The sequence below is a fragment of the Acanthochromis polyacanthus genome, chromosome 11 (genome assembly GCF_021347895.1).
Source record: "Acanthochromis polyacanthus isolate Apoly-LR-REF ecotype Palm Island chromosome 11, KAUST_Apoly_ChrSc, whole genome shotgun sequence".
In the NCBI taxonomy this organism is placed as follows: Eukaryota; Metazoa; Chordata; class Actinopteri; family Pomacentridae; genus Acanthochromis; species Acanthochromis polyacanthus.
In genome coordinates, this window is record NC_067123.1 from 8047800 (window position 1) to 8063050 (window position 15251).

Here is a 15251-nt window from a genome sequence, read left to right on the forward strand (position 1 = left end):
CTCTAATCCAATAAGCACTCCTAACACCGATATACTTGATAAAGGCCAGCTGGGGAGGTACACACTGTATGTTCCAGGGATTTGAGAACTTGTCTGGTGGGTCAAAGTGGCCAGAGTTGTTTAAATAAGGATGTATTTGCATCGACTTGTGAGTCAGACATTCAATTATTACAAAACACTCATAAAAGAGTCAGGGATGTGAAATAAATTCAAGGACATACGGTGTTGTGTTAGATCTTTAATATTTTCAATATTTATTTTTTTTTGTTGTTTAGAAATATTGCACATGGTCAACATGCCTGCTTATGAGATAACACTCACCTCGCTCATCCTAAAATTCCTTCTCCAAAGAAAGGACAGTTTATTTTTAAGCACAATCATACAGTGTACACGCATACATGTGTGTGTATGCATATATGTCTGTGTGGGTGCGCGCACGCGTGCATGTGATTGCACATGCATGCAGATAGACACTTTACAGCCCTAACCCCAAAGTGATGTGATTTGATAGTCTTCTATTACCTGTGTGTATTTCCATATATATTTATATATTGTATATCCTGAATATATATTTCATATATATCCTGAATCAACTGGGTTTCATAACAGTCAAGATGGCAGACAAAATAGTCATGGTGACTATAAAATACTGTCTCTAGAGTAGAATATAGAATACAATGAAAAATATACTATTGATAATGTTGCTGCGTGGTGAAAGAACAAGAGGTTGGTCGTGTTAACACGCTACCTGCATGTGCCAAAACATACACACACACCCAAACACAGACCTAAATGCACATATATGGAAATACCGGTATATATATTTTTTCACACATCCAACTGTATACAGAGAAATAAAAGAGATACCCATAATAACTACCCCCACTCTTCACTAAAGAAGCAAAGAGCCAAAAAGTGCTATTCAAAAATTGTCTTTGACTTTTAGTAAGTTATACTCTCTATCTCTTCAACAATAACAATAATTGTGTGATTCTTTTTTTTGTTTTGTTTTATACCATAGCTAAAGATAGTATCACAACAGCTCATTCCTCTCACTGACTGACTGCACTGGATTTAATATCTATGGCACAGAGCCTTGCCCCGAAAAAACAAAATAACCCCCCCCATTTCCAAAAAATAAATGTCCTATTGCACCATTTGATGGGAAAGGATAAAGTGTCGAGAAGAGAGGGAAGAGGGGAGGGCTCCAGAGACTGCCCTCCAGGGCTGGTCTAGGATCTGCTTTCCCTGAACTAACCCTAACCAGAACCATCCTGAGCTACATAGCGCTTGACCCGGGACCAGTGCTTAAGGGCACTTTCTAACACTTGAGGGTTTGAGGAGGAGAGCGGTGAAGGAGGGAGGAGAGGACTGAGGAGAAGAGAGATGAAGGGAGGAGGAGAAAAGCAGGGAGGTCGAGGGGGAGGAAAGAGGTGGTTGATAACATACGGAACAAAGTTATTATTTTTATCTACTAAAACAATCTCTAAAAACAATACTTTCCTGATTTAACTTGTGGCGGTCCCAGACAAGGAGGGCCGCACAAATTGTGCAAACACCTGATTTCAACGTTTTACAAAACGACAAACGCCCCTGCTCCCCCACTTCTGTGTCTGGTGAGAAATCGTAGGGGAGGATGGGGGAGGAGAGGGGAGGAGAACCACCCCAGGGACAATTAAAAGTGAGGAAGGGGGCAGGAGGGGGGCACAGACTGATTTTTGTCCCCTTCTTTGTCCAGAGTTTTTTAGTTAGTTTTTTTTTTTTTTGTTGTGATTTTTTTTTATGCTGGAGAAGAAACACAATAGAGCCACGAGAGAGAAAAACAGGCCACGGTAAAACTGGTTATTTCCACGGCAACGATAACGAGAGAAAGCAACATCATATCCACGGGGGGCGATTGAGAGAAGTTTGGTTAAAATTCTACCTTTCCTCTCTGTTGGTGACCTTGTCGTGTTGTCCTTATTCACTACTATTACGTTTTCCTATCATTGGAATATGAACCTTGCATCTGGTGAACGTCGTCCGGTTTCTTCTTCTTCTTCCTTTTCTCTGTGCTCTGTCGGGAGCCGGCCAGTGTCGAGTTTCACGTTGATTCTTCAAAGTCTCACAACCAAATGTCTCTTTACATAATCTCATTACGGTTCCTGTTCTCACAGGTTTTGGGGACGTGACCCCAGCAGACATACAGACATATATAATCAGCTCCTGCCAGCGAGGACTCAGTCTTTCGAAATGGCAACAACTGAAGGTGCAAAGATTGGTCACACTACATCCCAACTCCTGCCTTCTTTTTGTTTTTCAGGAGGTCTCATGCTTTCAGTTTCTCTTCTCACTACAATCACTAAAAACTGTGCAGGCCGATGGCTTGGTCAGACCAGGGTTGACTGTGTTTGAGTGCTCACACTGCACAGACGTGTCCATGCGCTGTGTGTGTGTGTGTGTGTGTGTGTGTGTGTGTGTGTGTGTGTGTGTGTGTGTGTGTGTGTGTGTGTGTGTGTGTCCTGCTTTATGTGTGTGTGCTGTCTGTTTTGCAGCATCGAGGGGCTGTGGAATATCAGTGGAGGTCGTTGGGGTTGTGTTTGCGTCCCGACCACTGTGCTGAGGAGTGGAAGGGGCGAGAAGGAGGTCAAGTCAATGGCATCTGAGGGCTGGTTGGCTGGCTGGCAACAGCAAACTGCATCTGCACAATAAGTGACAAAGTGCCTTTGTGTATCGTGGTCCTTGGTAGCGGCTCCTGGGGACTGCCAACCAAGAGTAACAGTCTGATTTGGTAAGTGTGTGTGTGTGGGATCATGTGCATGCTGGAGATTACATATGCACCAGGGTTGGTTTGTTTGTGTGTTTGTGTGTGCCAGAGAGATAGAGAGTGTGTACCACAGAGTTTGTGTGTCAGACTACAAACTACTGTACAAGTGTGCTGAGAGCAGACCTGGGCAAAAGTGTTGACTAAAAGTACTCTTGGAAAATAAGAAGGGAAAACAATTCTACAAGAAGCACTTGACTCGTTGTGACTTGCATGTGATTCGACCACTTTTGAGGCTTTTTTTAAAGGTCTGATTGGACGATCCAAGTGTGCCTCGGGCAGGTTGAATATCTGTGACCATGTTCCATGTTTCTGCCCAGGTCTGGAGGAGTTCAGTGCCAGTAGAACGGATCCATAGTACTGGTTCACACACTCCTCTCTCTCTCCCTCTTTTTCTTTCCTAGATTTTCCTGCTGTCATCCTCTCCAGCTTACGATCCTTCGCTTTTTGGCTCCTCTGGGCTCCGGCCTTTGTCTCCTTGCTGCTCCGTTCCTCCGTCCTCCCGGGCTGATTGATTGAAAGAGGAGCTGTGCGGCGGGGCGGGGCTGGCTTCGGCCAAACTTCCAGACTCAAAGGTTCCAGGCGTGGCCGTCTGCATGATCTTCTGACGGACTTCGCGGATCTTCAGCTGCAGGCAGACCTTGTTGGGGAAAGTGTCTGAGTAGCGTGCTTGGAAGGCAGCTGTGGCCTGAGCTGGAGAGGGAAAGAACAAGGAGAAAGAGCAGTTAGCAGAAAAAAAATATGCATTCTGCATGACACTGTCTGCACAAGTTTTTTGTCACACATTGGTGGTTAGCATTGTCGTCTTGCAGCTAGAAGATCCCGAGTCGTGTCTCGACCCGGGATCTTTCTGCATGTTCTCCCTGTACATGTGTGGGCTTCGTCCAAAAACATGCTTAGGGTAATTGATACCTCTAAATTGTCTGTAGGCGTGAATGTGATTGTTTGTCTTTATGTGTAGTCCTGTGATAGACTGGTGATCTGTCCATTTGTCCCCTGCCTTCATCCTAACTCAGCGGGGATAGACTCCAGCCCTCTGCGACCTTAATGAGGATTAAGCAGTGTATAGAGAATGGATGGATGGATATTTTACTGAGCACCTTGCTTCGTAGACAATGATTCAGTTGTTACTCAAATTACCAAATGTCAACACAAAGGACATGTTATAAACTGACCCACCCAGCATCCTTTCTTTTTTTTTAATTCATACAATCCTGTGAAATATTGCAAAGATGGAAACATGTCGGTTCTATCAAATTCTGAATGTAAGTTGGTCAACATCATTTATATCCATGAAAGGCACAGAATGAGGTGCAATCAACAAGTTCAGGAACTGTGTGTATAAGAGGTACAAATCATTTTAAATGTGTCAATAGTTCCATTTGTGCAGCAGTGTACTGCTCCCAGTGCTCCTGCAATATCTGAAACACTCCCTGGATGTTCTGCTCTATAACTGCATCAAGCAGCATCTGCACTAGACTGAATCCTTTCCAATGTATCAAAAACTGCAAGTCTTCAACTTTTTGTTTTGGGGAAGAGAAAGAAGTCACAGGGAGACAATTCTGGCAGAAAGTGATGATTGTCTTGATGTACAGCACATTGTAAATATGTCCCAATTTCTGTCATTTGTGCTGAATATTCTATCACAGATGTTTCAGGATGTTACAGTAGAACTCGGTGCTGACAGTCCAAACCTGGAGAATGTATTTATAGCGCACTAGTCTGTGAATGTCGAACAAAATATTGACAATGCAGCTCTTCCACTGCTCTTTGGTTTGTAGCCCTGGACTCAACTCTCATCACTGGTGATGATCCAGGTTTGGTCAGTTTGACACAGAATTTGATGTTTGCTCTGTGTGAGTTAGAGGTCCATGGTGAAATACCACATTTGCATTTGCAAGTAATCAGAATAGGAATTCCAGAGAGGATTCCCGTGTCAGGAGCACCGGGAGCAGAGCACTGATGCACAAGTTGGCTGATTCAAAAAGGATAAAAGCACAGCACCTGCACTTCTAGATTAGACCTTGCACTTTATAACAGTATTTGAGTTTTGTGTTTTTGAGGGAGTCTGCCTGCACAGTTTAATTTCACTTTGGGTCAAAATCAAGGCATTCAAACCTGTCCATTAGGAATATTTTGTACATTTAGAAAGTCTCTGTACAACATAATTTTTTCTACATATACTGGAATGTGTGCAATATTATTCTGTGCAATATTGTCACTTTCCACATCGAGAGGATTCTGTGCGATATCTGAAATTCTACATATGGAAGAATCTGTACATTATTAACAGTACTTGTGTATATTTCTTGTTTATTTTTATTTTTGTCGACTGATGTCCCTACATTTTTTATCTGCCCCCTTTGTTGCTGTAATACTGTAAATTCGCCACAGTTGGAATAATATAGGCTCATCTTATCTTATCTTATTTTAAAAAATAAGGTTAAATCTCCCATTCAGTTCGCTGTTCCCTTCATGTACTATCTACTGTGAGTGTACCTGAGGGAAAGAAGCCATGTTCCTGAAACAACTGCATGACCAGGGCCCGACGCTGATCCAGCGTTCGACGCAGAGACGAGTAGGGAACCCGGTCCAAATCCCCCAGAGGAACCTCACTTTCTGGACCTGGTTGGACAGAACGGTTCATCAGTTCACAATCGACATATCTTCACAGATCTGCAGCATGTGTAGCTGTTGTATCTGTCATACCTGCTCTGTCGAAGGTAAAGATGTCTCCCTCACACTTGGCGGCGCTCTTGGGGGTGTTGGGCTCTGAGCTACAGCTGGACAGACGGCGAGTCTTTCTCCTTGGGGAGCTGGGGTCTTCTGCTGTCAGCTCGAGGTCTGGAGGGAGACGGACACATGGGGGACAAAGAAAAGGAATCAGGAAGGAAAAAATCAGGTGTTGAGAACATGAGGGAGAAATGGAGAAAAAGGAATGGAAGATAGTTTTGCAAAGTAGAGTTCAATAGATCTCTATTGTCATCGTTAAACAACAATGAAAGGCTATTTAGCAGCTCGTTGGATTAGCAGCTTAAATACAACAAAAGAACACAGTCATTACAAAAAATAACAGAGTAAAGATTAGATAAAAAAACTAATAAATGAGAATAAAGATAAAATTGCACTGTGTGAGAGCAAGATTGCACTGTATGTAGTGAAATAAATGAGCAGTTATTAAACGTGAGGTAGTATGTACTAATAGTGCAGGTTGGGGGTATGGCACTTAGTGATTTATTATAACAGATATCACTATTTTACTGTCAGTTTTTGCAGGGACAGTAAAAGTAATAGCTGGCAACTAATCTGCATTTGTTGTCCTTGGGCAAGAACACAAAAAACAACCACAGAACAAGAAGTACGCTACATAGAACACAACAAACCCTAAAAGTTCAATGGTGTAAGATGGTGAATAGAATTAGTAAACGCAATTACAAAAGGCAATAATTGTTGGTGACTATTTTTGCAAAGCCACCTGACTCTCTAATGTTTGTGAGGGTGAAATTCGACTTTCCCACAGCTTTAACTGAGAAAGCAGACTGACCAAAAGCTGTCTCTCTGTCTCACCTGTGGAGTTGCGTCTCTTCTTGCGGTAGCTTCCCAGGATGGCTCTTGGTGAGGTGGCCAGACTCTGCAGAGTGGGCGAGGGAAGGACCTCCTCTGGGTTAAACTCTGGAAGCTCCGCAAAACGTTCCTCAAAGTACGACTCCGACAAGACCCTGCACACAAAAACCCAGTGGCCGCATCAGTCTCCGGTCCAGCAAAACGGCGGTTTGAATGTGGCTTCTGAATAAATCCACATTTGTCATTCCTTCAGGCTGAGCTCTGCCAGGCCTCTGTGGCTTCCCCACCACTTTCCTACTGTCTAAATAAAGAATATCAAGGGTAAGCACTCGGCCCACTCACATTCACTAAACAGAGCTCCCACCATAATTTTATGAAGTCAGAGTTTTGGCCGTGCACTAAAAACAGAGCTAGATGCCACTATGCTTGAAAGCGAGTCGACAAATGGAGCCCTGTCCAGGGCGCTGCGTCTCATCTACAAGCTGCTTCGTTCCAACGTTACATAAGATAAGCTACTGTTTTATGAGCTCTCTCAGCTTGAGAATATGTAAACTGTTAAAGTGAGGAGAACATTGTTTTACCACGACCGGAGAGCCAGACGGACCTGGCAGACGTGTTTTATTATGCTCTGAATTGGCTCTGAGTCTATGAGAACTTAAGTCTGATCACGGAGAGCAGCTTTATTAAAAGCTTTTCTTGCAGTCAAAGGAAGGCAAAATGCTTAGGCCTTATTTTCTATTTTAATTCCTCATGAATAAGTAGTTTCTCATTTTATGAAATGTTGTGAATTCTGAAAAGTCTGAGGGTCCTTTAGACTCCAAACACACTGATGGATCTGATTAAAAATGTAAGAAGAACTCTAAGCTGATGATATACGACATTTAGCGGACAAACTGACTTGTCAACAGAGTCGGGTGTCTTCTTGAGCGGTGGGGGTCGAAACTTGGTCTTCTTAGAGGAAGAGGGGGGTTCTCTTTCTGCAGGGGGAGGTGGAGGTGGGTCCAAACCTGAGGGTGGTGGAGGTGGGGAACGAGGTCCAGCCTGGGAAATAAGTGGGAAGCTTTAGTATGATTTAAAGATGCATTGTGGGCAAGTGTCACTTCCTTAACAGTATGTTGAGATTACAGGTGAAAAAGCAAAAATCTACGAGTCAACAGGTTTATCTGAGATGAGCCAGACTTCTGCAGATTTGATCAGAGGTAGTGCACCATTCATGCCAGTGACATTAGAGTCTGAAGTCATGCAAATCTAGGCGATGAGAACAACCTGAGATCAAAACAGGTGCAGTTTTTGAAGGCAGGTGCTACAGTTGCTTGATGAATGATGGGAAACATCTAGCTCTCACCTGATCAGTTGAACGATTTAAATAGGTATTTAGCAACACTAAAACTTTTTGTAAGGGATGTGAGGATCGTTAAAATCACATCTGTATGTAAACTACAATTCAAAAGTTTGGGGTCACCCAGACAATCTCATGTTTTCCATGTAAACTCACACTTTTATACATGTACTAACAAGGGTTTTCTAATCCTCAATGAGCCTTTCAACACCATTAGCTAACACAATGTAGCATTAGAACACAGGAGTGATGGTTGCTGGAAATGTTCCTCTGTACCCCTATGGAGATATTCCATTAAAAATCAACTGTTTCCAGATAGAATAGTCATTTAGCACATTAACAATGTCTAGACTGGATTTATGATCATTGTAATGTTATCTACATTAAAAAAAACTTATTTTCTTTCAAAAATAAGGAGATTTCTAAGTGATCCCAAAGTTTTGAACAGTAGTGTATATTTCAGTTTGATTCATCATGAATACTATCATCCGGTATTTCTTTATCTCCTGTACTTGACTAAACCTAGAAATCAGTATTTCTAGGCTTGGTTACTTGATTTATGTACGCTGGCAAATAAATATGATGTTGATTTACATGAGAATTCATGTAAAATGAAAAATATAGCATTTTAACCCCTTAAATTTCAGTGTACCGCCGGCGGTACACCTACTAATTTGCATAGGAATTTCAAGAATGTCCGATGGCTGCAAACGCGATTATACAAACACTATACGCCGATGGAAAGCTTAGATTCTCATGAATCCGCCGGTATAAACCACTTTCAGATGCGATTACCACAGCGGGTGAGAAAAACACATTTGTCCGACAAAAACGAATATTCATCCATCCGTTCTCTATACACGGCTTCAACGCACACAGCGCGACTCACATTTCCGGGTTTATTATTACACACAGATGAAAATATTCCACAAAAAACGGCCATAATCCAACCTTTTACATCCAGACGACACAAGCCAGTAAACTATTTTGTCCAAAACATGTCCTGAAGTCGGTATAAAATCCACGAATCGGTCGTTTTCAAGGAAATGCACCTCGCGATGCCCGTCCAATATTCCCTGTATTTTTCGTCATTTTTTTAAATTTAAAAATAGAATATTAGCGATTTTTTGTACTGAAAATGGCTGGAATTGACTGCAGCTTAAAGGGTTAACAGACTGTCCTGTCATAATTAAAGCTATCAGAGACTCTGAACAAACTTATAAATGCGTCAGAGAACATTTTATAAACTGGTGTGTTTCAGTAAGTGCCTGTTCAGACAGAAAACTGCTGGAAACTGTTAAGTGTCGTCTGTTCTCGTCTGCTTTCCAGGTGCAATTCATTCAATGAGCCTAATTTCAATGGAAGTCGGCCATGTGAAGCTACAAACTGATGTCCAACATTTGCACAGTCAAAGCTGAGCTGTCCAGTTCTTTTCCATGCTCCAATGACATAGTTTCATAATTTCTATTTTTTTCTTTTCTCCCCACAATCTCCTTTCAAATTCTGTCTGAAAAATGGAAGAAAAGTTGCTATAAAACTCAACTCTTCTTCTTTCTCCTACTTTGACATTAACAACGCCAACGAGCGCCTGAGCAACACTTCATCTGCTGCTTCATGACAATGTAAATGGCCGTTTTGTAACTTTATCACTCGTAGTGTGAACGCAGCTTAACTTTTCTCCAACTTTCTGTAATGTCAGAGAGACTTATTTAGGAGGATATGCGGAGCATTTTCTAGCACGTCTGCTGTTATGTGACGCTGGCGACGCCTCTGTGATAACACCGACTCATTTGTGTATTATTATTGCTCTATATCCTGTTAAAACAAGCAATAAATGTGTTTGTGAAATGCATTTGTAAAATTCACAGATATTCCACGACTTACTTGGAGAAGTTGTGAAATTTCACACTCATTTTTTCTCTCTATGCATATTACAGACCCCAGGCAACCTAGTTAATAAACTCCACTTCTCAGAGAAAGAAAATTTGACATGGAACTGTTAAAAACTGGCTTTTAAAGATCTTAAACCCAAACTTCAAGATATGTGTGGTTTGAAGAGGGAATATATAAATAAGTGGAGAAGATTTACAGCCTTTTTTCACCTCTTTGCTGCTGTTGCTGTGGTCCTCTCTCTCCATCTCTCGGCCTCTCTTCTTATCACTGTTCTCCTTCATCCCTTTCTCCTCTTCTGCTTCACTTCGTTTCTCTCTGCAGTGTCCATCTCTCACATTTTCCTCTTTGATGCACACATTGATATCTTCTTCTTTTTTCACTGGAACAACAGAAGAAGAGGATCATTTCAAATTCTGATACAAAAAGACTGCAGCAACCTCCTCTAAAAGTTGCACGTTGCAACTTTCCGCTTGCCTTGCAGCTTCAGCCTTAATCCTGCAAACTCAGCTTCACGACAAGATTTTAATCTGGAAAACATTCATAGAAAAACAGACCGATTCTGCAACAATAATCAGGGTTTTTTCCTGGCTCAGACTGAGGCTTTAGAGGAGTCACTACACATGGCGGCAGCAGGATCGGTCCTGGTACAGCAAAGGCAGTGAGTCCGTGCTACTGTATTTGAGATAAATCTATGCAGTTTCTTGTTATTTCTGACCATTTGAAAAACAAAAATGCCTTTTAAGCTTGAGTAAATGAAACCTACACTAAAAGAAAAGGCATAAAAAATTGTAATTGCTATGTCTATGTTCACTTCTTGTATTTTAACATCCTGGTAACGGACCTTTTTAAGCTTAAAATTTTCAGATTTTTAACAGTTTTGTGTGTTATTATCTAGGGTTTTAGGAGTTTTGTTGTTAATATCTAGGTTTCTAACAGTTTTGTGTGTTAATAACCATGTATTTTTTTAAACATCTGTGTGTTAATATCCATGTTTTAACAATTTTGTGTGCTATATGCAGCTTTTTGAGAGTTGTATATGTTAATATCCAGGTTTTTACCAGTTTTTGTGTTAATATCCAGCTTTTTGAACGTTTTGTGTGGTAATATCTTTTGTTTTTAACAGTTTTGTTTTTACTATCAAGGTTTTTGACAATTTTATGTGTAAATATCCAGTTTTTTTTAAACAGTTTTCTGAATTTTGGTGCTGGTGGTTTTTCTATAATGCTTGCTAAACCTTATTTGGGAGAACACAAAAATTCATCTTTGCAGAAAAAACCTCAATTTTGTTCGTTTTATGTCTCAAATATAAACAGAAACTGATTCCCGGTGTTACTAGTTCAGGAAAACTATAATGATTCTGCAACAGCATGTTTTTCACTCTGGAAATTTTCAAGTGAAAACCAATAAAAGCTAAGAAAATGTTGCCTGCATCTAATCAGATGAGGCTAAATGATTAGATGAGAAAATCCTCCAATAGCAAGAAGCCTACATGTGGATTTAAAGGGGAACTTCGGTTTTTTTCAACCTGGGGTCTGTTTTCATATGTCATTTCATACATGTGAGTGATGGACAAATGAATTTTCGACATAGCTCCAGTATTTAGCCAGGCAGGCAGATTAGCAGGAACGAGATTTGCTTTCTAGCGTCCTGAGATTTGGATACAGACCACAACAAAGAGCGATCGCCAGGTAATGTGGAGGTTTTCGTTCACTTCTCACCTCTAGTATGTTGTGGGACACTCATTGAGACTATCTGAACCGGTCAGTGTGGGGCAAAAAGCACGTTAGGGCGGACTTTGACGCGGAGGGGCCAGCTGCCCCATACTTTTTGCTAGCTGAGCTGCTAGCTGAGCTGCTAAGCTGCCTGCCTGGCTAAATACAGGAGCTATGTCGAAAATTCATTTCTCCATCACTCACATGTATGAAATGACATATGAAAACAGACCCCAGGTTGAAAAAAAAACGAACTTCCCCTTTAAGACCAAACCAGTTAAAACCAGTGCAGCGGTACCTGCTGTGCTGCTGCTTGTGCAGGTTTCCAGTGAGGAGCTCGACACCTCCTGAGCTTGGTCGTCGTTCTGAGCGTCCAGCTGGTTCTCCCGTTTCACCTCCACCTCCGTTCCGATGTTCGGCTGAGGAGTGGCCACCGCTGAACCCTGCACTGCTGCATCCAGTGGAGATGGAGGGTTAATCAGGTCCTGAGCCGGAGTCGTTACCGCAGGTGGCACCGCAGTCACCGATACCACACCAGCAGCAAGGGCAACGGTTGGCGCAGGGTAGATGGCAGTTAGTACCTGGAGAAGAAAACCGCAAAACAAGCATGTGAACATCATCTGATTTTTGCTTCTCTCACATTTTAACTCGCTGTGGGATAATTATATACTGCAATATAAAGTCCTGCACCTCTATAGAAACTCAGAAATGTCTTCTGTTCAGTATGACACAGTTCTAACGCTATGAATAATAAAAAACAACAAACACAAAAGTTGTATTTTGTGCTTTAAACAAATATCATTCATGTTGGAATCAACATGAATGTTTAAAAAAATGCCCAAAAGTGTTAGCAATATCGGGGGAAAAACTGGTGACTATTTCCATTTTTACAACCTCTACAAACTCGCATGACTTTGCACATCATCTAAACAAAGATGTTTCACCGTGATGTATGTATCTTTCAATAACTTGCTCCTCTGTTTACCAATTTTGAGCCATTTTTTAGCTTACTGATGCAGTATTTTTCATTTTCCTCTCTCGTCATTTCCTCTCTGCTCTGACTAAACTGCTGTTCAGCTGAATATTTACTGAATTTTTGTCACAGAAAAATTATTTTTTTTTACAGGATCTGGCGCAAATGCTTCATTTTGGTCAAACATTTTTATTGAGACATGTAGGATGAAGTGATTTTAATCAAATATTCCAATTTCAAGCTTATTTTTGTTAATTTTTCCTGATGTAACCGTATGTCTCACACCATATGTTCACAATCGATGAATATTTCTGTTTTGGTGGTGTGACTTAGGCTCTTTTTTCCTTTTATTTTATTTTTTTTACAGAAAACATGGCTTTCAAATCTGTCCGGTGGCTTTTGGCGTTCTGAGGGTTACGACTTGTGAAATACGCTCTGGTATTCAGAGGCTTGGCATGGTATTTCTGGTTTTCTAGATAAATGAGGCTTCTCTAAAATGAAAACAGCCCTTGACAGCATGTGGTTATACCCATGAGCATGTGATGAGAGGGTCAATCACAGCAGAGATCGTGTTATGACAAAAGTGGAAGTGGAATTGCAAATACAACAGCTTTTTTTTTTTTAATCAACAGCATGTACTCTTGTGTGACATGTTGAGGTTTATTGTTTTATACTCCATTGAAAAAAAATGGCTCAAGATAGACATGTTAATTTACTGCTAATGGTTAGCTGTGACTTCAGTAACCTAAATATGTCTACAAATATAAAATAATAGGCAGTCTTAGTTTTAATTGTTCTGCCAACAGGACTATCTACGGTGCAGTTTTAAATGTTTGGCACCCAAAACCGTCCTTACCTGTCGACCAGAGTTTGCTGGCGTCTGGCCCGGAGAAGTCTGTGACTGACAGTTCAGAGGCTGAGCTGGAGCTAACAGCGGCGGCTGACCAACGATCGGCTGAACCAGGGTTTGTCCGGCTGGAGAGATCGCGGTGAAGCTCAGGGTGGCCAGAGGTGATGGGAGATATGCAGGACCTTGAGGCTGTGGACCCTGTTGGGGTGTCGCTGTGGTGACTCCTGGGCCAGACTGGACGTAGGTGATTCTGAAGGAGAAAAACGGCACAACAGTCCAAAGTCAATAAACTATTAATAGACCTCAAAAGTCAATAATAATGCCAGCACTTAATATGTTTAATGGTTCATTAGGTGGCAATACAAACACAATGCAAATATGATAAGACTGATCCTTATATGTGTATATATATATTCACAGGTGGAACAAGTAAATTTTGGGGATCCATGCTTAAAAATAACAAGTTGATTACTTTCAAAATTAACCAAGTTTTCTTTTGCATTTGTTAAATTTGGCTCTTTTCAGATATTTTTCTGACCTTGCTGCTTCGTCAACCCGTTAGAGTGATGTCATTCTGTCATTTTACGTTAATGTTCCTCAGTAACCAAAAGAGCCACAGTTTGATATTTGTCTTTCACATGAGATTAGACAGAACATAAAGTGACAAAATGCATATTAATCCATCAATAAACAAAAGACTAAATGTAATTCTACCATATAACAAATGTTTCATCTTGAGTTTATAAACTGTGACTATGACTGTGAAAGTTCACCCGTCTGAAGAGAAGAAAAATCCAGAGTGGGACATAACGTCAGATTCTGACGGATCCTGTCTTGAAGTCAGGGATGATTTATTACTACGTCAAGGAACAGGGGAGTTATGGGACGATCAGCGTACATTTGTCCGTCTGTTAGCAACACTACGGTACTCAAAAACAGATTTGGATGAAACTTTCAGGGAAGGTCAAAAATGACACAAGGACCACCTGATTAGATTTTGGCAGTGATGCAGCTTATAGTCTGGATCCATGGATTTGTTAAAGATCTTTGTATCTCTGTGAGATAGCGGCACAGCGTCACTGTAACTATGACAACAAGTAAACACTACGTCAGCTGCCTGCTAACGATCACATGGTTGTGATTCTACTACAAATCGACCGCTGCAGACTTATTGGGACTTATCTGTGGGAAATGATAGAAGGAACAATTGATTAAATTGTGGGGGTGTTTCTCAGTCCAATCAATTCCTGCCATCCGCTACATATTTAGGTCATGCGATTTGGTATCCGTACAAAACATACACATGCATAACATGAGCCTGTGCTCAGTGCAAGGTCATTTTGTTTGTGGGTACATCTGTATTAAATGGAGGCTTTCTTTTGTGCCGTGATTTCTGCCACAAATTTTTTTCAGGATTTCATCCTTTGGAAATGATACAACTGAGCAACCTTGTCTTAGTATCATAAGTAATTGATAAATGAAGCTCTTTCTCTTTGGAGAAGCTAATATGGATCCTGCTACTGTCTGATGCTGCAGGTATTAAATAAACTCGGTGGTAAGACTCCTACAAACAGCTCACACTTGAACTTGTTTTATGGCTCTTATCCAGGTTGTTTTCTCCTGACTAGATCCTTGCGTGTGTTGTATCTACTCTCAGATGTATGTCGCTTTGGATAAAAGCATCTGCTGAATGAAATTGTAGAATTGTAGCTGGAAGTAACAAACTAATCTTCAGCTACTGGTGAAGCTTTGACAAAACCTGGATTTTATTTTACTTTTTGGTAAGTCTCATGAATCTGCCCTGTTACGACTCACTGCTGTAAAATTTTGTTTTTCTGGGTATTTCAGTTTGTAAATGGTGTGAAATTGTGGAGCAAAGATTTTGGCACACAAACTGTGTCATTTTTCGATGAAAACTGGTGCTGAAATGTGGAAAAAAAAAACTTCCCCAAATCACTTCACACAAAGCAGTCTGTGGCTTGTGCACGAATAACTGTTAATGCGTGCAGGTCAGACTTGTGTCATATTGAAAGTGATGCAGAAACATTACTAGGTACGACCTAGTAAGATTGCTGTCATGACTTTAACTAAAAACTGAGCAGGGTTTTCACTCAGGC

General features: G+C 41.1%; 1 protein-coding gene across 2 annotated transcripts in view; it reads right to left on the minus strand.

The window, feature by feature from the left end:
* Window positions 1–223: 223 nt before the first annotated feature.
* The window catches only part of cica (capicua transcriptional repressor a), a 56133-nt gene continuing 41105 nt past the window's right edge, over window positions 224–15251 (minus strand). For both annotated transcript variants that reach the window (XM_022197776.2, XM_022197778.2), the window contains exons 15-22: window positions 13141–13384; window positions 11610–11892; window positions 9809–9978; window positions 7266–7408; window positions 6371–6522; window positions 5513–5647; window positions 5303–5428; window positions 224–3496 (exon numbers count right to left, since the gene is read on the minus strand). In XM_022197776.2, the coding sequence (XP_022053468.2) occupies window positions 3234–3496; window positions 5303–5428; window positions 5513–5647; window positions 6371–6522; window positions 7266–7408; window positions 9809–9978; window positions 11610–11892; window positions 13141–13384 (1516 nt within the window). In that variant the 3' untranslated portion in view covers window positions 224–3233. The remainder of the gene's footprint in view (window positions 3497–5302; window positions 5429–5512; window positions 5648–6370; window positions 6523–7265; window positions 7409–9808; window positions 9979–11609; window positions 11893–13140; window positions 13385–15251) is intronic.